This window comes from Agelaius phoeniceus, chromosome 21 (genome assembly GCF_051311805.1).
Source record: "Agelaius phoeniceus isolate bAgePho1 chromosome 21, bAgePho1.hap1, whole genome shotgun sequence".
Lineage (NCBI taxonomy): Eukaryota > Metazoa > Chordata > Aves > Passeriformes > Icteridae > Agelaius > Agelaius phoeniceus.
The window spans coordinates 10,820,983-10,846,904 of record NC_135285.1 but is presented as its reverse complement, the minus strand read 5'-3'; the positions used below and the strand labels follow the sequence as shown (position 1 = coordinate 10,846,904).

The 25,922-nt window shown below is 55.1% G+C and overlaps 2 protein-coding genes across 4 annotated transcripts in view; one reads left to right on the top strand and one right to left on the bottom strand.

Moving 5' to 3' along the window:
* Positions 1–3,047: 3,047 nt before the first annotated feature.
* OLFML2A (olfactomedin like 2A) overlaps positions 3,048–25,922 on the bottom strand; it is a 38,335-nt gene continuing 15,460 nt past the window's right edge. Inside the window, exons 1-8 of one of the 2 annotated variants that reach the window (XM_077188909.1) lie at positions 10,369–10,529; positions 6,435–6,698; positions 6,212–6,319; positions 5,913–6,098; positions 5,438–5,699; positions 5,097–5,330; positions 4,759–4,944; positions 3,048–4,527 (exon numbers count right to left, since the gene is read on the bottom strand). In XM_077188909.1, the coding sequence (XP_077045024.1) occupies positions 3,926–4,527; positions 4,759–4,944; positions 5,097–5,330; positions 5,438–5,699; positions 5,913–6,098; positions 6,212–6,319; positions 6,435–6,698; positions 10,369–10,434 (1,908 nt within the window). In that variant the 5' untranslated portion in view covers positions 10,435–10,529 and the 3' untranslated portion in view covers positions 3,048–3,925. Of the gene's footprint in view, positions 4,528–4,758; positions 4,945–5,096; positions 5,331–5,437; positions 5,700–5,912; positions 6,099–6,211; positions 6,320–6,434; positions 6,699–10,368; positions 10,530–25,922 lie in introns of those variants that run through there. The other variant, XM_077188910.1, reaches the window with a different exon arrangement.
* The window catches only part of NR6A1 (nuclear receptor subfamily 6 group A member 1), a 72,119-nt gene continuing 57,254 nt past the window's right edge, over positions 11,058–25,922 (top strand). Inside the window, exons 1-2 of one of the 2 annotated variants that reach the window (XM_077188911.1) lie at positions 11,058–11,266; positions 23,263–23,322. In XM_077188911.1, coding sequence (XP_077045026.1) covers positions 11,200–11,266; positions 23,263–23,322 — 127 coding nt within the window. In that variant the 5' untranslated portion in view covers positions 11,058–11,199. The remainder of the gene's footprint in view (positions 11,267–23,262; positions 23,323–25,922) is intronic. The other variant, XM_054646677.2, reaches the window with a different exon arrangement.

The window sequence follows — 25,922 nt, the reverse complement described above, 5'->3', positions numbered from 1 at the left end:
TGTAAACCAAATATTGCCGAGGAAAGCCTAGCACCCACCTCCCTTGGCCGGTGTTTGCTGCAATGGACAATCCCCAGGTCTCCTAACGCTCCTGGCATTGCCCCTGTCACCGTTCCTGTCACCTTCCTCTTCCAGGACGGTCCTTGGCTGCTGCCCTGAGTGCTGCCACAGGGCTGACCCTGGTTTCTGCACACAGAGGGACATGGAGGGACATGCCAAGCACTTTGTGGGCAGGGAGCTTGGGAGCGACCACCTGTGCCCGCCCCGGTGCCCTCGGTGTGCCATGCCTGGCACAGGGTGCTGGCAGAGTTGGCCCTGCGTGCGAGCAGCATGTCTGGTGCAGCTGGGACCACAAGCCCCAGGCTGTGAGGCCTGGCAGGAAAATGCCTCATCCTGCTGGCCTTGCAGATGGCCTGGGTCTGCCCGGGGCAGCCGCCCGCGCTGGCCCTGAATGCCCGTTTTGTTGGCCACTCTGGGGGAGGACTGGCCCCGCACTGCCCCGGTCCTGCTGCTCCATGAATACGGGCAGTGTGTGCACACAGACACAGCACTGCAGGGCTGGCCTGGGGGCGCCCGGGGCTGGGGGCTGCTGCCTGCTGGGGCTCCTGGCTCCCAGCCAGCCTGGCTGAGCATCCCTAGGGAGATGGAGACAGCCCCTGCATCAGGCTGAGCAGAGCCCGGCCATGAGAGCCCCCCGCTCCCTGCCATGCCATGCCATGCCGTGCCGTGCCAGGGAAGGGGTGTGTGCAGGTGAGCCCTGCCAGCCCGAGGGGCTGCCATGGCGAGGCTGGGTGCTGTGGAGCTGGTGCTGTAAGCCTGGGAAAGGTTTCTGTTTCCACTGGTGAGTGAGTCAGCGGCGGCACCGCCAAGCCCGTGGCTCCCCTCCCTTCCCTCCGGCCACCACCCGCTGCCCAGCCCTTCCCACAGCTGCTTGGGGTCATCAGCCTTGGCACCTGTGTCCCCATGTCACACAACGTCCCTGCACCTCCCTGCAGCTCCTGGAGTCTGACCAGAGGCCCTGGTGGCACCAATGTTCTCCCACCAAACATGTCCCAGCATGGGCAGCAGATGGGTGGGGGCACAGCATGAGGGCTGTGGCGCTGGCACTGAGCCTTCTGATCCCCAGGGATGACCTGGGGGCGACTGGCATGGCTGGGCACCATGTCCCAGGCAGAGCCCTCTGCCAAGCCCCTGGTCCTGGAGCCTGGCAGCGCCCAGACAGCTGAGCTGCAGGGGATCCAGGTGGAGGCAGCTCCTGGGTGGGGTGGAACAAGGACTGAAGTTTTGGTGCACCCTCAGTGGTGCCAACAGATTGCAACCATGGCCAGGATGCCACCTGCCCACTGCACATCCTGCCCACCCAAAGAGTGGCCACCCCCGGCTCAGCTCAGCCCCGAGACAGCTCAGCCCTGGGCTGGCACCGTGGCGAGAGCAGGACGCCAGGAAGGAGGCAAAACCACCGCGAGCAAACCAGCCCGGCCAGTAACTGAGAAGGGGGCGGGGGGATCAGGGCTCGCTGCCCGGCTGCACCGAGGACAGGAGGAGATTTTGGGCACCAGGGCCACCTGCCCAGATGGCCTCAGCTGCCCTTCCCCAGGCGCCACATCGCTGTCACGGGGGCTTCGAGCACCACAGCTCCCCAGCATCCCTGTCTCAAGCTTCATTTGCTGCTTGCTGCTGAACTGAGAGATTTTAATCTTTTAATCACGTTATGAGCCGAGGTGGTGCCGGCCACGCACAGGAGGAATGTCTGGAAGTCAGCAGCTCCTGTCGCAGTGGGAGCCCATCCTGCCCCCACCCACATGTCCCCACTTGGGGACCCCTGTCCTCCCCAGCCGGGCTTGTCCTGCGACTGAACTGGGACCAGGGGCAGAACGTGGGACCAGAGACCAGGACCAGCCATCGGGGCCAGTGCCAGAGCAAGGATCAGCTCACAAAGGGCTGCTGGGACTCCCACCACAGCCCAAAGGGCCCAACACAAGGCAGTGCTCTGACCGTGCGGGTTTCATTCCTCCCTTCCCGTGTTTTCTGAGCGAGGGGAGCAGAGGGGTGTCCGCAGCCCAGCCCAGCACAGCGCGGAGCCACAGCAGCCCCTGCAGAAGAACAACAAAGCCCTGGAATTAGAGATGTGCTGGGAGTTTACTTTACCACAAAAAAATGTCAGAAATCCGTATTGTTTGTACAGGGATTTGCTGGGGATCGCTAGATAAAAGCCTGGCAGGGATCAGTCGGGGGGAAATGTCGGCCGGCTCCTTTTTGGTGGCGAGGACCCACGGCCAAGAGAGGGGGCAGCGCATGGCCAGCGTGGGGCTCGGGGCAGGGCAGGGGCAGGGGCAGGAGAAGGGGCAGGGGAAGGAGAAGGGGCAGGAGCAGGGGCAGGGGCAGGGGCAGGTGGTGCCGTGAGCCAGAGGAGGACCTGGGAGCAGCGTGGGGCCGGCAGAGGGGGAGCCAGCCCCCTCCGCAGTGGGAAACATTTCCGCATCCCGGGACGCGGTCGGTGCCAGCCCCGCAGCACGAGGCGCCAGCGGCCGGAGCGTGCGGGGCCCGGCGGGGCCGAGGGGCCGCTGCTCCGCGCACACGGACGGGAACGGGAGGGCGGCGCAGCGGGGGCTGCTCTCACCCGGGGCCCCCGGCAGCTCCCTCCGCGCTTGCCAAGCCTGAGCAGCGTCGGGGCAGCTGCTCGCCGTGCCCACGCTCAGCTGCTCCGCGCTCCCGAAGGCTCTCGGGCCGCAGCTCAGGCTGGGCAATGCCAAAGCTGTCCCCAGGACCCGGCTGCTGTCCCGGGTCTGTCCCGGGACCCTCCTGCCTCTGCACTGCCGTGGCACCGTGCCCGTGCTGCTGGGGGAGCGTGGGGTGCCCGCCCTGGGCAGATGTGCCTGCAAGGTGTGCAGCAGCTGTGACAGCAACCCCTGGGACTCCTGGCCGTGGAAGTGGGGTCAGTGCACAAGGATGGCGAGGGACAGGGACAGGGAGGGATGGGGACGGTGAGCACCCACCCTGCCCACTCCTCCCTGCCCAGCTCCAGGACAAATGACAACACACGCAGCCCGCTCTCACATCTGTTATGTTTTAGTACTGCTCATGTCTAAAATGACCAAAACCAAGCCAAGCGCTCGCAGCCCCTCGCTCTGCCTCACATGGAGTGAGAGGCCCGGGGGCTGCCCTGTCCAGTGCTGGGTGTGGGCAGGTGCGAGGGCAGGGGTGAGAGCAGGGGTGAGGGCAGGTGAGAGGGCAGGTGACAGGGCAGGGGCGAGGGCAGGTGACAGGGCAGGTGTACGGGTGGCTGTGCAGGCAGGACACCCCACGCAGGCTCCTCCACGCCTGCTGCCGAAGGGGACTTGCACGGCTCCAGTGAATGCATTTAAATAACAAACTCATGATCAGCAAAAGCAAAGGCATCTTAACCACACTTCCTAAAATAGCGACTGGCACCTGTTCCCGGCGCCTGGCAGTGAGGGGGCCCGCCCGCCCCGCGGGGCTGGGCGCGGGCGGGGCACGGGGCTGTCCCGGCTCTGGCACGGCTGGCAGCGATGGATGGCACACACGGTGCCCGGGCTGGGGGCAGTGCGGGAGGCGCTCAGGGCGCTGCTGCAGGGCGGGCGGGCGGTGCCAGCAGCGGCAGAGGGATGCGGGGCTGGGCTCCTCTCCGTGTCCCCGGGGAGGCGATGCTGGCCCAGCTGCCACGGCCCGGGGGCCACGTTGTCACAAGGGTGGGTATCTGCTGGGGGCTGCTCTTACGGGCTCCCCCTGCCCTGCAGCACGGTGGGCATAGTGCAGGTGATGGCCAGAGCAGATGGGGAAGGCTTTGGGGTGGAAGCCGAGCTCTTGCCACAGCCCTGGCTGGAGTGGGGGGGCCAGGGCCAGGCTGCGTCAGGGTGCCCCAGCCAGGGTGGGTGCAGGAGTGCAGAGGGACCTGCCCGGGCACTCAGACCACGAAGCTGAGCCCGTAGGTCATCTGATGGCCGTTGTCCCAGGCATAGAGCACCTTCTCCTTGGGGTTGTAGTCGACCTGCGTGGTGAAGGAGTAGTGGTTGAGGAAGGGCAGCCGGAGCTCTGCCTCCGTGTCTGTGTGCGTGTCGAAGGCATAGGAGATCTGCCCTTCCTTCTGGCTGTAGGTGTCCACAGCATAGAGGATGCCACAGATGATGAAGCAGTTCCCGTAGGTGTTGCGCTTCAGCCCCGTCTTCCAGGTGGTTTCCTTGCGCACCGAGAGGTCCACGGGGTCCAGCCGGCTGAGGACGATCACCTCCTGCTGGGAGTAGTCGTAGTCCACCGAGGGGTAGATGACCCAGAGCCCGCTCTCATCCACGGCAAAGTCGATGTCCGAGTGGCCCCTCCACTTCCAGGGCGTCGTGTCCTCGTACACCACGTCGTGGAGCTGCGCCCAGCCTGCCACGAAGCGCTCCTTCAGGTCATACTTGATGATGTTCTTGGTGAAGGCACGGTTGTAGTAGAAGGCCCCTCTGTACACCACGTGCCCCGTGCCAATCCAGTTGTAGGGCAGCTTGTAGAGGTTGCTCCAGCGGCCTGTGGGTGGGTGGGAGAGGTATTGGGACCCTCCACAGCCCAGGGGTCCCATGCACGATGGCCAGAGCATGCTGGCAGCAGCAGGGGCCTTGTGTCACCCTTGCTGCCCTCTGGATGCTCCCCTCAGCTGCCCACAGCCCCAGGGCCCAGCACAGCTGGTGTCACCCAGCACTGGGCACCCACCTAGGAGCAGCCAGGGCCCCTGTGCCCACTCGCTCGCTTGCTCCTCACCCTGCTTGAAGCTGTCGAGGCTCCTGAACTCCACCAGGCTGTTGCCATAGTAGTAGTTGGTGACGTAGATGCGGTCATCCTTGGCTGCCGGGTCCTTCATCCAGGCCCCCTCGTTGCGCCCGTAGCTGTGGTGCTCCCGGGGCGGCTCCACGGACTCGATGGTGCCTTCACACTCCGCCTCCTTCACTGGGTGCGAGGGGGAGGAAGAGGAAGGCTTATCCCTGCCCAGGCGGCTGACCCCTGCTCCTTCCCCGAGGCAGATTCCTGCTGGCTTAGCTTGGCAGGGCACCGGGAACGCGGGGCTGGGTGCCCCCTGCCAGCCGCCCCCGCTCACCCACCTCTGTTCGGTGTCTCGGGGTCCCCGGTGCTGCCGGTGCCCTGGCCGAGGGCGGGGCCGGGGGGGCTGCGGGCGGTGCTGCGGGGCACCGGGGCGGTGCTGGGCACGGCCGTGCTGCTGGGCACGGTGTTCTCCATCTGGGCAACAGCCTGGGCTGGGCTACCCTTGGCTGGCGGGGGCGGGGGGCCCCTGTCCTCCTGCTGCTCTGGCACGGCTGCCCCTCTCACAGGGCCCTCTGCAGGGGACAAGCCGGGGGTCAGTGCGTTTGCAGGGGCAGGTCCTGGCCCCCCTCGGTGAGAGGTGCCCTCCCAGGCCCCCATCCCTGCCCTGCTCCAGACTCACCGCGGCTGCCGGCCGGACCCTCTGCCGCTCCCGCCTGCCCGACCTTGTAGTAGGTGATGCCCCGGACCACAGTCTGCTGCTGCACCAGGGGCTTGGGCTTGGCTGTGGGCTGTGACCCCACCTTGGCTTTGGTGTTCTCCTTTTTGGGCTTTTCAGGCTTCAGTGGTTTCTCCTTGGGCGCTCGGGGGGCTGCCCTGTCCCCCAGTGCCTTGCGGGTGCTGGGGTACCGTCCTGCCTCCTTCTCCCGGCCACCTGTCGTGTCCTGGGGGGCACAGCCCGGTCAGCCCCCCTGCCCTCCCATGCCCTCCTCTTCCCTGCCACCACCGTGCCAGGCAGGGGGCACAGGCACCAGCCCAGGGGTTACCCCAAGGATCCTCCACAAGCCTGGGGGAGCCTGGCCCTGCCTGGCAGCACCCACTGTGCCTGCATGTGCCCGGGGGTACCTGTGCCTTGGGGTATCTGTGCCTTGGGGTACCTGTGCCTTGCTCTCAGGGATGGCAGCTGCATCCTTCTGCAGCAGCTGATAGCCCAGGTTGGAGATCTCCTTCTTGATGCTGATCATGATGTCAGAGTAGTTCTCGTAGCGTTTCATCTGGTCGCTGAGGTGCTGGACACTCTCCTTCATGAAGTCATTCTCCCTGCTCAGGTTGGTTTTGATGGTCTGCAGGAGAGGAGAGGAGAGGAGAGGCTGGAGCCCCACTCAGGGGCTCACAGAGGCTCCTGAGCCGTGCAGGGGGGAGCACTGCGGGGATGGGGCTGCTGGAGCTCGCTCACCTCCTCCAGCGTGTTCATCTGCGCCACCACCTTGCTGATGTAGGAGTGCACCTTCATCAGGTCCATGCTGTACAGCGTTCCCTCCAGCAGGTCCACCATGGCCTGCAGCTGCAGGGGGGACACAGGGATGGGGCCTGGGCTAAGGGCTGGGGCACGGGGCAGGGACACGGCAGCACAGCATGGGCAGGGGGTCTGGCCCCCAGTCCCACCACACCACAGATACCTTGAAGAGCTCAGGGGCCTGCTTCTTCAGCTTCTCCATCTTCCACTCGTTCTCGCAGGGGTTGAGCGAGGAGGGGGGCGCGGTGCAGGAGCACCTGCAGTCAGCCCCCGAGCTCACCGTCTCCACGGTGTAGAAATCCTCCACGCGCGCGCTGCCGCTCCTGACGCGGCTGCAGGCGTCCTTGCTCAGCGGCCGCAGGATGCACTTGCAGCGGCAGTCGGAGCCCTCGGACGTCATCCGGACCTGGTCCACATCCCCCAGCGCCTGCGGGACACGCGATGAGCCCGGTGCCCACCCGAGTGTCCCGCAGAGCCAGCCCCAGCAGACCAACACAGCCAACCCCTCACTGCTGCTGGCCCAGAGATCTCCCAGTGCCCCTGGGGCTCGTGGCTGTGCCCAAAGGAGGGAGGCATTGCCTAGTCCCCAGCACCCTGTCCCACCGCTCTGCAGCCGGGCTGACGGTGAACAAAGCCCAGGGACCTGCTCATCCCTGCAATGCTTTGCGGCCCAGGTACTTCAGTCTCATTTCTGTGGCTGCTTCCCAGCCTCCAGCAAGATCTCAGTGAGCAGGGATGGTGGAAAGAACACCCAGCAGTGCCTCAGTGAGCAGGGATGGTGGCAAGAACACCCAGCAGTGCCTCTGTGAGCAGGGATGGTGGCAAGAACACCCAGCAGTGCCTCAGTGAGCAGGGATGGTGGTAAGAACACCCAGCAGTGCCTCAGTGAGCAGGGATGGTGGCAAGAACACCCAGCAGTGTCTCTGTGCCCCCGCAGTGGCTCCGAGCCCACACAGGGTCCGTTGTTTGCGGTGACATGCAGCCACCTCGGGGTGAGCTCGGCCCCTCAGTCTGCTGCGATGGCCCGAGGCACAGGCTCAAGGACTCCCTTGTTTCCACACATGGCCCTGATTCACGCTCCAGAGCCCAGGGTGCTTTTCGGCTGGTTTAGCTCATTTCTCCCGCTGTGCTCAGGAACAGGGGAGCTGAGTCCCTCCCACCCCCTGCCACCGGCTGTGCACCTGCGGGGGACCCCTGGGCTGGCAGGAGCATGGCCAGGCCGCTCTGGGTGTCCCACGGGCGGGGATGCGCCTGCTCCAAGCACCCCGGAGGGTGGGAGAGCAGGGAGAGGCAGTGCGGTGACCCCGCAGGGAGAGGGCTCTGCCCACAGGGACTCTGACTCATCCTGGGAAACGGAACGGTGGCAGAGCTGGGAAACAAGTCGAGCTCTGGCTCCCGGTCCTCCCCGGACCACAGCGGAGCACAGAGCGGCGTGGGAAAGGGCAGAGGCCCGCGGGCTCCATGTCCTGCCCCAAGGCAGCACCCAGGGCTGCACAGGGATGGATCCTCCTGCCGTGCTGGTGGCACCGGGGCTCCCGGAGCTGGGCACGGACCCCAGCTCCCCACAGCCCACACGGGCCAGGGGCTTCCTCCCCTTTCTGAAGGGCTGCAAACCCTCACGCATTTTGCATTTCAAAAAACCCTCTTTCGTTCAAAGGGAAACCAGGTCCTGCTGGCTGAAGGGAAACACCAGGACGCCAAAGGGCTGTAAATTGAGCAGAATCTAATCAAGCTCTCAGCAGGGAGCGGGGCAGGGACCCCCTCCCCAAACACCACCTCGCCAGGCTCGCACGTCCCCGGGGCCCCTGACCTCTCCTGTGGCCACTGGCGCTTGTGCAAACAGGCAGGACGGTTCCCGGCCCGGCCGCACACCCAGCAGCGGCCGGAGCTGTCCTGGGGGACAGTGTCCATCCCTGTGCTGCCCGCTGAGCACACATCCCTGCGGGAATCCCGTGAGAGATGCTCCCCACTGCAGGCCCACTTCAGTTCCGAGCTGGGGTCCCCCGTTCCTGGCAGTGCCCAGAGCAGCAGCCCCCGGTGAAGGCGCCGCTGCTGCAGCACAGCCCGACCCCGGCACAGCTGTGACCCCCCTGCTCCCAGCGCCTGCTGCAGGGCCGGGCTGCAGGAAGCTCGTTCCTGAGGGAGCCGGTGAGCCTGGGCTGTGCATCCCCTCCCTGTGACACTGCACAGCCGGGAGGTGTCCGGCGCACAGAAGCTCTCCAGGGCACCAAGGGCCAGCCCCTTCCCAGGACCCGCCCGGCTCCGGCCGCGCCCGTCCCGCGTGGGCAAACGCGCTGCGGGTGCCTCCGCACCGTGCCCGGGCCGCCGCCCACCTTCAGGGGGCCGTAACACTAAACCTCACCGTGCCGTCTGCCAGCTTCCCTAAACAGGAACTGCACGCTCTATTTATACAGAAAAGCCCATAAGCAAGGAAGTATTAAAAACCAGGCTCCCACGCAGGGAGCCTCTGTGAGGGTCCGGGGTACCTCGGCTGGTGCCCTCTGTCAGCCCCTGCCCGGCTGTGCCCGGCTCTGCAGGGACAGCCCACACCAGGGCACGCACAGGCGGCTGGGGATGCGGGTGCAGAAGGCAGCCCGTGCTGCTCTGCTTTCTCCAGGTGGAATCTGTGAGCTCCCCACGATGGGGGCTGATGCAGCCCTGCAGGGGCTCTGGCGATTCTTTCCCTGGATCCCCCACTCGCTGCAGACCCCAGCCCAGGCTGCTGGCAGGTGGCTGCTGCCTGTCCTCCTGAGCGGGTCCCAGCTCCCCGGGGGCTGCACACCCATGGCTGGTGTGGGAGAGTGTCCCTGCACTTTGCCGAGGGTTTCCTCACTGCAAGTTTTATGAGCTGGGTAATTTTCCCGGTTCCCGGGACCTCTTGCAAGAGCATCCATGTGAGCACAGAGTTTGTGACATTATTTGGAGAAAGCGGGACCTTTGACAATGACCCTTGGCCAGCTTTTAGGCTGTCCCTTGGCTGCTGCCAGAGGACTCGTCTCGGGGGAAAACACGCTGTGTTGATAAGCTGCCGCTCCACACGCCTCTGGCACAGCTGCCGGGAGGCAGGTCCCCGTCACGGGAGGGAAACCATGTCACCCTCCTCTTCCTCCTCCTCCCAGGCTTGGCACAAGGTGTCAAACACGTCCTGCAGCTGAGGCAGAACGGTGCTGGCAGGGCTGGGCCGTGGCTGACGGGGGCCAGGCCCCGGGCGCTGGCGCTGCTTGGGTGTCCCGTGTCGGTCACGGGGACACAGCCGTGCCAAGCGCTTGTATGGCACACGCATGCCCACGATGGGATCTCATTGAGAACACACCTCTGAGCACAGCAGGCAGCACCTGCGGGGAGGGAGACGGCACCGCGTGGATCGCTGAGTCCTGCCAGCATCACCCCTGGCACCCCGCCGGGAGCCCAAGCAACAGGGCATTCCAGGCTTTGGATATCTGTTCCAAGCTAAGTGCTGCCCGACAACAGCTGCGTTAGCGTCGTTTCCCACCAAATGTCTTGGAAAATCCCGTCTTTTTAACATTTGGTGATCCTAGCAGTAGCTGCTCCCACCACCATTCCTCTGGGCTGGGTCCCGGTGTCCCTGCTCCGGCCGCGCTACGGCCACTGACCCCGTGGGAGACGTCTTCCAGCTGGAACCGAGGGCTCCTGGACGCACGGGGAGGCCGGCTCCCCCCGCTCCCGGTCCCGCTCCCGCTCCTTATCCCCGCGGGGAAGGCTTGTCTGGGCTGCTCTCCCTGGCACGGAGTCGCTCATTGCAGCGCCCATCACCGCAGCGCCGGGGCTTGGGCACCGTCCAACCGCTGAACGCGCCCGCAGCCCGGGTCATTCCCTGCGCCGAACCCCCGCCCGCCGGGAGCACCGGCACCCGAACCGGCCCTTCCCGGGACCCCCGCCCGCTGCCCGTGTCGGGCCGCGCCCCCGCCGCTCCGCCCGGGCACAGAGAACAGCGACCGCCGGGGACACTGGGCCGGTCCCGCAGCGACGGGGCTGCCCCTGCCCGCTGCCGACCACCGCCGCGATCGCTCCCGGCCGCGATCGCGATCCCGGTCCCAACCCCAGTCGGTGCCGGTGCCGGTCCGGCCCGTCCTTACCGTGGCGGCGCCGCGCACCGCGGCCAGCGCCGGGAGCAGGAGCGCGGGGAGCAGCAGCGCCCGCATGGCGAGAGCGGCGGTGACCGCCCGCACCGAGCGCCCGCTCCGCCCGGCCCGGCCCGGCCCGTCCCGTCCCGGCGGCGGGGAGGAGCCGCCCGTCCCGTCCGCCCGTCCGTCCCGTCCCGCCCCGCCCCGTCCCGGCGGCGGCACCGGCCCCAGCAGCGGCGCCGCGGCGCGGGGGCGGCGCGTTCCCCCCGGGTGGGGCTGGTCGTGCCCGCCCCGGGGCTCCCGCCGCACCGGGGCTGCCCGGTGCCCCGTGCGGGGCTGCCCGTCCCTCCCCGGCCTGGCCGATCCCCCCCTCCGAGGGGGAGGCGGTGTCCCCGGGCAGCCGCTCGGACCCCCACCGGGGCTGCGCGGTTTCCCCGGGCTATGCCCCGTGCCCCGTGCCCGGTTTCGCCCCTCTCTCGGTGCCCCGTGCCCAGTGCCCGGTTCCCCTCTCCCGGTGCCGCGGGCGACGCTCGGGGCTCGGCCGCCGGGTGCCCCCTGGCGCCCCGCCGCTCCCGGTGCACCGGCCCGGGGGAGCCCGCGGGGCGGGGCGGGGGCTCGGGGCGGGCCGGGGGCGCGGCCGTCGGGGCCGGGCCCGGCTCCCCGCGGGCGGCGCTCGGACTACGGCTCCCGTGGTGCCCCGGGGGGGCGGGGCGCGGCCGGCCCGGCCGAGCGCGGCGCGGCCCTGGCTGTCAGCAGCGCCCGAGCGGCCATGGGGCAGCGCGGCCGCCGGGGCCGCTGAGACCGCCGAGCCCCGGCCCGGCCCGGCGCGGCCCCGGCGCCGCCATGGAGCTGGAGCCGCCCGCGGAGCTGCCGGAGCCCCGCGCCGCCAGCAAGGGGCCGCCCCGCAGCGGTGAGTGCAGAGCGAGGGGTCCGGGCGGGCCGGGGGCGCGGGGCCGGCGGTACCGGGGGCTCCGCCTGCCCGATGCGGGCCCGCAACTTTCCGCGGCCGCGGGGCGCAACAAAGGGCCGTGCCCGCCCTGCCCCGCTGCCCCGGCCGGGGCCGGGACCCGCTCGGGGGCACGCGGGGGTCGCCGCCCTCAGCGGTGCCCTCGGCCGGGGCGCGTGCCCCGCGGGTCTCGCTCGCCCGGCCGGAATCGCCTTTGCCCCGGCAGCCCCGGTGCTCGGGGGCCCGCGGGGTGCGTGCGGCGGCGCGGGGCCGCTGCCGGCTCGGTCCGGGCGCGCCGGGGCTGCCCCGCGGTGCCGGTACCGGCGGCGTGTCCCGGCCGTGCCCCGCGGCTGCTCCCGGTGCCCCGCGGGTGTCTTGGCTCAGCCCCTGGAGCCGGTCCCTGCCCGGGGTTTATGGGCACCATTTGGGACCCTTTTACACTTCCCGTATGCAGATGCCGCATCTGCACTTGAATGTCCCTGCCAATTTTTATGGTTTACAATTGCATTTTACCATCTTAAGGTACTCGGGTTCTCTACAAAGGGTTTGCTCAGACAAAAGAGGCTTTTTATCAGGCAGCATCCTCGGTTTTCGAGATACGGGCGGTACCAAAAGATAGGCAGTGTGGGAACGGCAGAATGGGCATTGCTGTACGCGCCCTGATGTGTAACGTTGAGTTGTCCCTGGAAGCGCTTTATTCCTCCTCACTTAATTAGATGTCCAATTGGATGAAAGACACTTAATACTCTTAGATACTTTAATAACACTCTAATAACACTCTTAATGCTTTAATATAGCCTTAATACTTTTTGAACTTTCTGGTTTAATTTGTGAAGTGTCTGTTGCTTTAGTGTCCCTAAAAGTACAACAATATTAATGCTTTGTCCGCATTTGCTGTTTTTCCCACAGATGTGGGATTTTGAGGGAAATCTCTTTTGATTAATCAGATTAGCTTTAAGAGTTTTTTGCGTAGCTGTTTCTTGTGACAGATGTACCTGTGGCTGTGGTTAGTCTTTTGAATGGGTGATGTAACAACCTTTTGCTACTTTGCCTTCAAAAATGTGAAATACTGCTGCGGTGTTGAGACATTGCTTGACCTTCAGTCTTTCTAAAGCCTCTGGGGGAGGAGCAGGAAAGATTGGGTTGTTAATTCATGGTTTATAAAATACCTGCAAATGATAATGGCAGATGAAGACTCTGAATATTTCGTTTTCTTAAGAAAGATTCATAGTGCTTCTGATACCTCGAGGAACAGTGTCTTAACAAAACCAGTGAAAATTGTAGGAGGACAGAGGCATAAAAGTCAGATTGTATTCTTGGTGTTAAAATGTTAATGTTAAAATCATTAATGAACTTAAGCTGTGCACGTGGCTTCTGTGTTAACCCAGAGTAAACTGCTGCAAGTTTATTGGCGCCTTCAGTGAGAGAAGCCTCAGGATAACTTTGAAATGCAGGGTGTAGTTTTATTTCAGCAGTTACAGGCAATTGCAGCCTCATTATTTGAGGGGACACTTGACGTTCTTAGAATATAAGATGATGGTTTTCCCTTGCCAATTTGAGTACTTCCTCTTCCATGTAAGAAACATATTTTGTCATTGAGCAAATCAATAGCCATGCATAAAGCCAGGGTTTTTTTTTAAAGCAATTTCATTAAGGCATTCATTTTTCTTGCAGTAGTAGCAATTATTTCTCAACAGGGTCCCATTTAAGATGAGTCTTGCTGTAGCTTCAGTTGGCATCTTTTTCCTCAGTGAATGAGACATGATGGCTTTTACATAGTTTTAATTATTTAATGTCTTAGCTAAAATAGGGACACAACAGATTAGCTAGAATTAAGGTAGCTTTGGACACTTTGTTGTGTTCTGTGGTCTGGAAGACAAGATTTATCAGGAAACTAAACAGAAAACTTGAATTTTGTGTTCCCGTAAAACTATCAGAGTTTCAGATGGGCAGATTACTGATCTGGATAAACTTCATACCAGAGAAGAGAGGAAAGTTGTCAGAGCACAAAGAATGTAAGGTTTTCAAAGAAAAGTCCCTTTGCCTGCATCCCTTCCCTTTTCCACAGCATTCCCAAACTTTACTGGCACACACTGACATTTTTAGTGGTTCTTTATGCTTGGTTGCTTTGCATCTGATGAGATAAGCCTTTGCTTAACAAAGACTATTTCATTGATATAGTTGGGTCTTAGTTTACTTGCTATAAACATTTCTTTGAAGATTTAGGAAGAAAAACAAATGGAGTTGTCGAATGGCAACGCTGCTGAAGTCAAATGTCTCTGAATAAACAAGAAGCTACAGTGTTATTTCAGCTCAGTGTTGGCTTCTTGAATGTGGATGTCTCTTGCTTTTGTAAATAATAATAGTTCAGAACCCTATGCATTATTTTCTCAGTACTGTGGTGGGAAGTGAAAGACTTGTAATTTAGGAACAACTTAACTCCTTTGTTTGATTTGATGGTAAAGATGGAAAAATACCTCTTGGTATAAAGTTGGAATTTGGTATTGATGGCTTCTGTAGATCATTAATCAGGAAAATGGGTTTATGCATGCCTTTTTGTGCTGAGCAGGACTAGTGCTGTATGTTGAGCAGATGCAGCGTGTGATGTGGCACTGCAACAACAAGATTTTTTCACTGCTTTGCTATAAAACAATTTAAAGATACTGAATTATAGAAAATGAGGGAACTTTCCCATCTGGGAGACTAATTCTTGATTGTTGGGAAGCAATAGCTGTGTTTCTGTCCTGCCTCTGGCAAGTCCTTTGTGGTATTTCTTTTTTTGGTGGGGAAAATGTGCCAGTGGTTTATTGAATTACTGTTCAACTTCTACGGTGGTAGAGCTTTGAACAGATGCATTTACACCAGCATTCTGTGAGAATGGGAGCACAGTTTATCCTGTTGATAAACTGCCTATTTAAATAAAGCCTTCAGCAGTGTAATCTGGTAATTCTAATTAAGTCATTTACATAGGGAATTGGCCCAGGGTTTCATCAGATGGCTGCTGGGGAGCTGAAATGCATTCTTTCCCTCCAGCTGTATTAAACCAGCCTTTTGATCCTGTCCTTTTTTTAGCCTTTAAGCCAAAGTGGTTATCAGTGTGCAGAGTTAATTGAGAAAGGGAAGTTGGGGGACAAGGGGACCCTTTGAGCTTTAGCTTTGGTCTTAATTATTACAGTTCTAATTACATAATTAGAAGACTTCCAGATTTTATGTGTTGATAAAAATGATTCTGTACAGGTTTTGTTAGAAAGAGGAAATACTCCACGCAGAGGCTGGCTTCAGTGAAGTTCTTTATTGGTAAATGATTGCCAATAACTTATCTTGGTAGCAGTATAAGCCTGGGGTATCTGAGTTCTCCCCAGCACTTTGATAAGGAGGTTTCATTTACCCAGGGTGGACCTGCGTCCTTCAGAGAGCACAAATTACATGTCCACCTTCCATTGCCTAATCATCCCAGCTGGAGGCTTGTAGAGGTGGGGAAATTTAAACTTAGAGAAATGTCTGGTCAGTGTGAAAGATTCATTTTTTAAAGCCCTTTTTTCCTTTGTTAAAAAAAAACCCCAAAAACCAAAAAAACAACAAACCAGTAAAAATCTATCCCAGCTGCAACACCAGGCTGACTGCAAAGTGCTGTGATGTCCTTGTCTGGAAATACCTCCCAGCTGAAACTTGAGGGGGAACCTTCAGTAGATTTTGTGGGACTGTGGTGTCCCTCAGAGAAAATTCTCTTGCTGGATAAAGGCTCTGCAGCTGTGGGTGCAGAGTCTGCAGGGGCTCAGGGCGGTGGGCTCCCTGCCCTGCTCCCAGCCTGCAGGTGCTGTACCCCTGCGCTGTGCATGAGCACAGGGCTCCTGGCAATGCTGGGTTTATTCTGATTAGCTGCTGCTCGGCAGCCCAGGGTTTTACCTGTGGGAATTGCTGCAGAGCCCTCAGGTCCTGAATCCAAGTGATTGGATGATGGCTGTCGTGGTTGTAGTAAGAATTTGTAAAAGAAATCCGAGTCTCTGAAAGTTCTGCCAAACACCAGCTTGTCCTCCAAAAATCTCTTCATTCAGTCTCACAGCTGTAGCTTTATGTTGTTTGGCAATACTTACAAGGAATTATTCCTAAGTATGTTGTTTCAGATGTCTTGTGAGTGCTTTTGCCAGGAGGCTCTCCATCCTCTGCCTGTTTTATCAGCAGTGCTGAGGAAATGCCCTTTCTGTGGGTCACAAGCAGGGCTATTCTTACCTGCACATTTTCTGTGCTCCTGGTGGTGTACAGAACGGAAGGGAGCTGAGGAGAGGTGCCAGTGTTGGGTACCAGGTTGCTGCTGTGCCAGGCTCAGGGTGTGGCTGCTCGCTGCCTCCTGTTTGCTGCTGCTTTGAGAAGTTTTCTTTGCCCAGTTCTGTTTTCCTGCTTACCTGGCACTGCCAGCTGGGTCCATCACCTTAACACTTGAGCTGACCTTTAGTATTTCACTTGGATTTACATAAGGGCTCTGCTCAGTGAACTGTCCCTATCACAGGATGATATCCATAAAAATGACACTTCCTAGTCTTGAAAAAAATCCCCAGGCCCATTGGAGACATGTGAAAAGGACACCCAGCAGGAAGAGAGGCCCATGGCCTGAAATATTCATCAATCATTTTCCTGGCACCAGGAAACCAATCAGCTCTTGTAAGGGGAGAGAGCAATCAATCACACGATGTGGGAAACAGGGATTGCTGGCCCTGCCAGAAATGTCCCTTCACGGGGACAGAGGGAAGGGGCTGCGTTGGTCCTTACTCACAAGTGGTAACTTACACCCAGCTTTTGTAAAAGGCAATCTGTGCACACCACGGGCTGTGCTGCATCACTGCTCCAGCCTGCACTCACGGTTTTGTTTGCAGTAATGTGGAGTTGTTTTCTCCTTAGATTTTTTTTAATTTACCTCTTTTCCGTGGCTGGTAGGTGAAGGGTTTGTTTCCTGTTCCCAAATCTCTGTGTTCTGAAGTGGCAGGTCCAGCAGCAGCATGTTTTTATCTAGAAGATCAGAATTTTAAAATTTTGCTCTTTTTTTTTCATGAAACAACATAAGTTTGAAACAGCTTCTATTGCAAACTGGTACTGGGGAAGAAATGCACCTCTGGGTGTTTGACCTCTTCTTCTATCTTTGGGTTTTGCTAAAAGAAGTATATGTACTTTGCCCAATAATAAGTGAACTGTAATTGTCAACATCTGTAGGATATTTTATTGTAGGATAGGGATTATTTGAATTCCAGTAAGAGTTTAAATAATAATTTGAAATTCAAATAAGAAATCCTACAAAATATTCTAGTAAGCTGCTATAAATTGGAACAAGAGACCTGTTTATACCTTTTTTTTTTCCTATGAAAACCTCTGCAATAATTGCTACATAAGAAATGCCATAATCATGGCAAAATAAATGGCAGTGCCACAGCCTTTCTGATCTCCTTCAGCCCAGCAGACCATGCTGGGATGATTTTTCTTGGGGAGAGTGAGATATTTCAGGTGTGGCCATGGTCCCTGGTTGGGTGGGGTGCAGGGGGACCAGCCCTGCCCACCACTGCCCAAGCAGAACACCACCATCTGTGGAGCACCAAAAGGAAGAATGCAAATAGATTTCATGTAGCAATGTATGTAACAATTATTTTAAAATTGTAAAACTTGTAATCATATGTCATCCAACATAGATTTTAAAAAAGACAAAACTGTGTATTGTCTTTTCATGGAAATCAGCAAAACATGAACTGCTGTATTATTTAAGTTAGATTAAAAGTCAATTACGATTCAGATTGTTCTTCAGAGCAGCAGTGTATACTAAATTCAATCCAAAATTAATTTCTCATTGAAAAGATTAGGAGCCTTCTTTTTAAAAATGTAGATATTTTTCTGCATTGAAGGTAATTTTCTAGTACAAGTGGAGACAAATATCCAAATGTCAGGAAGGATGTTTCTATTCTGAAGAGCATTTTTCTGTCTGTCAGACAGTTTCTGATGTGCTTTCTAAGATGCTTAGATGTGTTACCACAATTAAAAGCTACTAAGAGATGTGGCATCCTGCAAAACGAGATTACAGCAATAGGCAGCTGTGGCTGGCATGAGCCCCAAGGAGAAAGGGAAGTGTTTCTGGAATTGCAAGCAGCAGGAGCTAATGCGGTTTGCAAACACGGGAGACAGTGGCAGAGAGGTGGTGGGGAGAGAGAATCCAATTTCCCTTGATTCCTGCCCGTTGGTAATCCCTGTCCCTGGGAGGCCAAATGCTCAGTGTGAGCCTTTCACTGCAGCCAGACCCGGCATTCTGGTGCTGGTGAGAGGGGAGTGCTCAGGGCTCTGATTGCTGCACTGCATGGGCAGATGCTGGAATCAGTGATGGAGGGGAAACCTGAACTCTCAGGGACTGGGCAGTCACTGCAGCCACAGCCAGTCCAGGTGGCCTCACAAGGATGGGAGCCACACCTGTGTCGGTTCAGGGGTCCAGTTAAAGGGGTGGTTCTAACCCAGTGCACTTGCCTCTGGGAATGCTGCCTAATTTGCAGCAGAATATGATTTCTGCCATATTCTGTGTATCATAACATGCTGTTATTTATCAGGAGATCAGTAGTAATCTGCGTTGATGTTAACTCCTCAAAAAATGGCATCCCTTGTGTAATATCAGTCAATTCTGCTTTTTTTAATGTAGGTAATTCTAGTGAACTCTAGATGGATTTTGCTGAAGTGGTATTCCTTATGTTGGCCAACACTTTATCAGCTATCAAAAAGTCAATAAAGAATTTCCCCAGATTTACAGACTGATTATGCAATTGATCTTTCAATATTGGAGTAGGCTGGGCTGCCTGGTAGGCAAAACCCAAATAAACCAAAACGTCCTCCAGGTAGAGAAGATGCAAAAATCTCGTGCCCAGGGACAAAGGCAGTGTGCTTGTGGGCTGGGGTGCTGAGAGGCACTGGGTGTGAAACAGAGACATGATCACCTTCTTCTAGGACAGGCTTTTTTCTTCATCATCATCACTTTTCTAAAAAGCATTGGTGCTTGACTGTGTTTTCCCTTTTGGTAGCCTAAAAGTCTGAAATAAGATGCCAAATGTGTATGAGTCCCCTTTAGAGGAGTGAGCCTGCTGAGAGCTGCCCTGAGTCTTGCTGGTACCACGAGCTGGCTCGGGGGTACTCCCTCCACAGCGCCCCATTTTCCAGGAGCAGAGCCTGCTGAACCTCTCAGGGAAGCAGCAGCTTTCCAAAGAGCGCTGTGCCCTGTCCCAGAAATCACAGAGGCTCTGGAAACCCAGCCCATAAGGTATGTGGTAATGCTGATAGCACAGCAAGATGCATCTCCTTTCTGCTTTGATTGTTGTGCCTCAGGAGGCATGGCAGGAATCCTGTGACTTTTGATGGCATCAATAAATCAGATAGCATGCTGACAGAATTTTACTGGAATGTAAACAGGCATTTAAAATAACAATGTTTGTAGAGACTTTATTGAAGAATACGGTGCAGGTACATGGAAGATGCATCTCTGTGTAGGTTTCCTTTCAGTTTTGTTGGTAAGCAGGAACTGGGATTGTGTTCCATGTAAATGAAAATAAGTAAAAATATTTATCAGGAGATGACCTTATTTCCCACTCCTCTCTGCAAACAGTGTGTGTTTCCAGCACTGAGGTGAGACAAGCCCTACCCAATGTAGGGGAAAGGGGAGGAATGTCTCTGTATAGTAAAATTGAGCTGATAAGGGATAATGAATCACCTTCAGCTCAGCTCTGCTGAGTAGTAGCTGCTCTGGGGAACTGCAGGCTGGTCAGCCTTGTCTCAGCCCCTCAGTGGGAAGGGTGTGGAGCAAATCCTCCCAAAAGGCCTCTCCAGGCACTTGAAGGACAGGAAGGTAATTGGGAGCGTTTGCTATGGGTTTGCCAAGGGGAGAGATCATGCCTGAGCAACCTCATTCCTTCTGTGATGGGATGACTGGATCCATGCATGAGGAGAGAGTAATTCTGTCATTAACCTTAGCATTAGGCAGGGCTTCTGATGCAGTCTCCCATGTCACCCTAGCAGGCAGTTTGGGTGCAAACCTGGGCTGTTTTGTTTTGTTCAGTTGAGTTCAAGCACTAACTGGTGGCCATTGTGCTGTGATTGTCCTTGGGAGTCAGTGTTGGGGCCAACACTACTGAGCAATTTCATCAGCCCTCAGGATGGAGGGATGGACAAACTCCTCAGGCCTGCAGATGACACCAGGCTGATACTCTGGAGGGCACAGCCACTGTTCAGAAAGACCTCAGTAACCTGAAGGAAAAGGTTGATTGAAACTTCAAAGTTAGACACAACCATCAAGTCCTGCACCTGGATCACCCCATGGAATGGTGCAGGGTGAGGAGCAGCTCAGCAGAGAGGGCCTGGGGTCCTGGAGAACCCCACAGCCGGGTCAGGCTGGGCTTGTGACAGCTCAGGGCCACGAGGCTGACAGAAGCCCTTGGTGCCTGGTGTGGGACATGGCAGAGTCACCTCTGGAGCGTCCTGTCCCACACACATCTCCTGCCTGCAGCCCCACAAACAGCACTGGGCTGTGCCACACAGATCCACAGGTGGGGTTGATCCTGGGCATGGATCCTGCCCCCTCCCCGAGTCAGCACCTTCTGCTCCTTCCCACCTTGGGAATCCCTGAGTGCTCAGGGTGCCCTGTGTCACCTGCCCTGTGTCACCTGCCCTGTGTCACCTGCCCTGTGTCACTGGCCCTGTGCCACCTGCCCTGTGCCACCTGCTGAGCTCCTCCATGCTGGGGAGGGGGCACCACAGCTCATCCTCCAAGTCCAGTGCTGAGTCCAGGTTCAGGCTGAGTTCATTTCTAGGAGTAGCCCATATACCCCTTCAATTAGCATGAACAGGGACAAGGGCAGGCAAAGGTCAAGAGAAGTTCAAAATGGCATAATCTCTTTTTGCTGGTGTTCCCCAGTGGTCCTGATCCTGCAAAGCTCTCCAGTGCATTTACCAGACCATTGGAAAAGCCAAAGAACAGGGCCTGGCTTGATACAATGGAAGTTAGAAATGGAGGGGTTGAGAATAGGTAGCACTGTTGCTTAAAACAGGAGAAATAATTGATTTATGTTATGGTGGAAAATTAGGCTGTAAAGTGAAAAACACTTAAAAAGAAACCCTGTGGTTTCAAGGGAGCTTTTTGCTCTGATTCCTGCTCAGCAAAGAGAGGTACCCCAATAAAGGTCATCAGCTTCATGAGCTGAATTATTAATTCCTTTCATACCACTCAGGGCTTGTAAACAGTATATAATACAGGAAAACAATTGGCACTGTTCACTGAGTGGGCGGAGAGGTCAGGAGGTAAATACTTGTATTGGCAGCAGCAGCTCTTCAGAGCTGAGCAGACTTCTGTCCTTTTCCTCTTTTAGAGCAATCCACTTTCCAGAATCTTAGTCTCGTTGTTAGTCCATATCTCCTCTCCCTTGGATGAATTGTTTTTAGGAATTTAATGGATTACATATAATTGTGAAGATAAAAAGGGCTGGAGGGGAAGGGTGGAGGATTGTGGGTAAGAGATCAGCATTGCCATGTTTCATAAACAGCTGTGTTTTTACACAGAGGGAAGTTTTTAAATCCATCTCTTCAAGGCCAGGTGTAGAATAAGCAGTTGTGCTTCTATGTACTTAGAAAAAAATCAAAGTGTGATTTTGAGACTAATATGTTATAATAAATACCATCTGCCAGTAGTAGCACAAGACCAGAAATGCTGATGTGTTGCTGCCCTTGGATGCCAGAGCTGTGCCATGTTCCTGCAGGGGCTGTGGGATTGCCGGGTTCCCAGCAGCACAGGGCATTGAGGGGATTCTGACCCCAAACTTGAGCAGCTGGGTGCTGGTGAGCATGGTGAACATACTACAAACTGTCAGTAAAACACAGAATTTCAGCCATGAACTGGAATTTCCAAGTATGACTGGGAAATAGTAACACGTTGTTTGCAGCCTGTAACGTGGCATTATAGTGAACAATCTAAAATTTCAGGACTTGCAGAATTGCACTGCCTCTCTCTAAACACTTCCCACTCAGAAACCCCTCTTCAGAAGGCACATGCACGATTGAGTTGCTCTTTGAATGATACTTGATGAAGCATTCCAGATGCTGGCAGGTGTAGCTTACTGCCCTAAGTGCCCTGCCCTCGCAGCAGCTCTCAGTGCGTGCCCTGTGCCATCTGGCCAGGCCTGGGCAGTGACCCCTGTGCCAGAGCAGCAGGGACCATCTGCTGGGCTGCTCCCTCAGCCTGCTGAAGGCCCCTGTGCTCAGGGCTCACTCACCCCTCTCCAAAGGGCAGAGTAACTTCAACCTGCACTTACTGCTCGGCTTGACTTGGATGTATGTGAGAGCTTATGTAGTTTTCAACAGGCAAAAGGACAAAACTCTTTCCAGGAACCTGAAATGGCTGTACTACATATGAAGAATATCTTTTTTTTAAATTTACAAAACATGTACAGTATATGGCTTGCTAGTTCCTAAATTAGGGAGACTATAGTATTAAGGTGGAAAATAGGAAGATGCAAAATAATTTTTCTTCTCTGAGCACATCAGAGGCCTGTGCAGTGTAAGGCAGAGCCTGTTGGGAGGTCTGCAGCCAGCATGTCACATGCAGCTTTCTGAGCACTGCTGCGAGAGCCAGGCAAGATGATAAATTAATGTGTAGGTGTTCTAGGCAGTAAATGCCTTGGTAATCCAGTGGGGAGTAGGACAGGAACAAGCCAGGGCATTGCTGAATAAATCTGTAATTGTGTTTGTTGCTGTTCTCAGCTATGGCTGGTGTTTAACATGGTGAACTAAAGCTGCTGCTTTGAGTAGCTACACCAAGGAGGCTCAGGGTGGTATGGAAGTATGGCAGCAGGATTTAGTCAGTGTGGTGCAGTGTCTGCTCTCACATTCTGTAAAAATGGTCTGCTGAAGTGTTTACTTTTGTTTGTGGTTTGCCTAATTAGAGCAGAACTTTGCACTTTCAGTGTAAACAGTGGTCCTCAGGGAACTGCTGCCCCAGAATTGGGAATTGCAAGAATGTGAAAGGCAGGATTTGGGCTGGCAGCAAAGCCTGGCGTGGGCTGGAGTTGTGCTTCTGGGGCTGTGTTCTGTGGTTAGGAATGCAGACTTGTAGTGTGCATTTATTGGGTCTTAGAGCTAAACAAGAGTTACAGAATATATAATTATGTGGGACCTACGAGCACCAAAATCACAGAGATGGAGACTGAGCTGCTTGGCTTGGGTGTTGGTGGTGATGTGCTGAGAGGGAGATCAAGCCCAAAGAATGCGTCTTGGCTTTACCTAATCTTGGGTTAAAAATGACCCTGGTTAGTGCAAGATGGTTTTCTCCTGGTTTGAGTCCTGGAAAGGTGGATCCTTTCCAAAACACAGAGGGCAATCTGGCGTTTGTTTTTGATCACGTTCTGACTTTGAGGGTTTTCACTGGCAGACACAGGCAGGAAGTTCTGTTTCTTCTTTCACTGCTAGAAAATAAAGCTTTGGAGCGCCTTGTGCTTAAAGACACTTGTTTCTGATGCTGCTCCAGATCAAATTCCAGCAGCTTGCCAGCCTTTGGAAGAGGATCTCTCTTCTGATCAGGAATCTTTTGAAGGTTCACTGGCCACAGATGGGAGATCATCATGTCCTTTCATTCCACAGTAATGCTCTGCATACAGTTTAAACCTGGTGTAATTTAGACTTTCTTTGTGCTGGAAGTTGCTCTGAATTGATATTCTCAAACCATCACAAGTTATAAATTACTAATATGACTGCTGAGAAAAGTAGATCTACAGATAATGTGTATGACAGAAATACCTTGAGAGGGGGAAGCTGATGCTGTTAAAATTACCTGCTCCTCAAAGCAGCTTCCTCGGGTGACTGAAGACATGCGTATTCAATTTCAGTGTAAATGAAAGTTTTCAAAGTAAAACCTTCTCAGTAACATGCACATCACATCTTTCTCATTTTCACTTTCCCATTAGCTACAGATGTGGAGCAGATGAGTTCCTCCTCTCCTGTCCTCCCTGTGAACTCCGTGGGCAGTAAGTACCCCTTTTCTTGCCATGTGGGACGGGGTAGAATTTCTGAGGTAATCCAGAGACGTGAATTGATACTCCATGGTAGAGACTTGGAGAAGTTTTACAGCTGATGCTTATTTATGGAAGTGGGGATTCCCACAGCTGAGAGCTGATGAGGTATTTCTCACTAAAATAGCACAGACCAGGTCTGTACACCAGCAGAATGCAGGCTGAGTAAGATCTGTTCCCACCAGAGATATCTCAGTGAAGGAGATGCCTGCATGAGTGATAGAAACCCCTGAGGTGATGTAAATTATGTTGACATGGGTCTTTTTCTATAGTGTTTCATTATAACACTTGAAAATCTATAGCCTGAAATTTCTCATGAAACTGAGAGCAGTTGGTGAAATACTCCTCAATTTCAGGGTAATTTTGGGCCTGTAACTTTCTGAGACTTTGAAAACCTGAGCTGCTGGACACCTAAAAAAGGAGGAATTCAGAATTCCTTGTTAACACTCCATCTAGTGGCATTTGCTGTGCGGAGGGACCAGTCGGTGGGAATCCACTAGATGGCAACAGGCCCTTGTCAGACTGGTGGGACTGGGAAACCGTGTCCTTCACAGGGCTGAGAACCCCTCACTGAGAGCAACTTTTCATCTCATTGTTTGGGAACTCTGCGGATTTTTCAAATGTGGCAGACTTTGAACTGGCAGCTCATTTCAAAGTAATGCTCAGATGTTCACAACTGCTAAAAGCCTCCCAGAGCCAGGACACGGTCCTTTCCACGTGCCTTCGTGCTGGTGGACTTGCACTGACTTTTATTGGAGAACTGTGGTTCCTGTGTGATGGGAGTGAAAATCTGGATCCTTCCTTTATAGTGAGAGCAGCCCTGTGGAGTGCATGCATGGTAGGCTCTGAGCTGTGAACATGTGTGCAGTTATTTGCCTGGTGATTATTAAAACACATCTTTGTTGGTATCTAGCTAGGCTTTCATGCAGTTTATCACTTTTATATGGAAACAGGTAATTTCACATGCATATGTAGAATAATTTGTCATCTAGAGACATGTACAGTTCATGATGATATATTGGCTAATACTCTGTTGAACCTTTGTGGCCTGACACAGCTCATATTTACTCTTATGCATTGACAGGTATTAAAACATAACTAAATTTCCCATAGTATTCTCCCAGCAGAATGTTTCTGCAGAAAAAGGGCAGGGCTGTCCAACGTGAGCTGACTGACCCTCCTTCCCCCTTAAATAACTGTATGTTACTGCCAGTGTGCATTTGTCTAGCTACAGCTTTCATGTCTGTTATCTTTTGCTAAAATGAAAAATGCTTGTCTGTTCCCGATGAAGACATTTATATAAACTTTTGATAAACTAAATAAACCGAGCTCCTTGAGTTCTTTTGATGTCTCCCTGTCTCTCGATCACCGCTCAGCGCTGGTGGCCACTGCTCAGTCAGGACCACGGGCCAGCCCTCGTGGCCTCTGCTGGGGATGGGTGAGCCCTGGAGCTCCTGCTGGGCAGGTCCCCACTGTCCCCAGCTGTCCCCTGGCTGTGGTGGCAGCACTGAGTGGGCTGTGCTCGGTGTCACCCTGATGTGCCCCAGGCAGGCACATCTGCGGGGTGCTGCCTCTGCTAGGCAGCAAACAGTTGCTGACACAAACATCTGAAGCTTCCCAAGCATGGATTTAAAAACATTCTGAACGTGCCTGTCTTTCCTTAGTTTTTTCCCTTGCTGTCTTCCTTGCCAAAATTAAAGCAAAAAAAAAAAAATTCTGGAGGATTTCTTACAGCCAAGTAGGAACCCAAATTTTAATCCTATTTGAACATGCAGAGCATTTGAGAGGTGTGGAATGTGTGCTCAAGCCTTTGGCTTGTTGTGCATTGGCAAACTGGGGTAATGGCCCCTTTACTGTAATTTCCCCTGTTTGTCTGAAATGTCTCATTCAGAGTAATTGCAGTGAATTATTTTCACATGTCCTCACAGTAAAGATGAACACCTCTGTCAGGGCTTCTGTATTTTCTACTTTCATGCAGGTATACATGAGGAAAACCAGTTGGTTGAAATGTCTATTTAAAATAACACAAAAGTCCTTTCTTGTACATCATGTAAGATGTCTCTGGAAATAATCCAAATTGTGCACTCTCACTTCCGAATGAGTCTGCCAAGCATGCTGAAAATTTTGAGATTTCAAAGGCAGAATGTCAAACTGCATCCAAAATGAGTCATTTGTCTTGTTTTCATAATGTTAAAACAATCTGGCAGGCATGCTTTGGGGCTGCTCACTGTTACCCTGCTGTGGTAAATTCCCTGTACCAAGCCACCACACTTACCCGAGCTGTCGGTGAAGTGCTCGCTGTGGGTGACTGAAAAGGGCTCTTGGCTATCAGACCCAGGGAGAGGGCAGAGTTTTCCTAAAATTCCACTTTTGCAAAGTTCAGTCTGTTTAGTGCGTAGTTTTTGAACTGAACAAGTTTAAGTCTTTGAACAGAGCAAGCAGATATATTTTGAATATTCACCAAACTGGAGTTCAGAAGTCTTTGGTGAGTTGTTCTGACTTGAGCTGTACGGAGGGACACGGTTCCTGTGGGATAGCAGCACAGCATGTCTGAA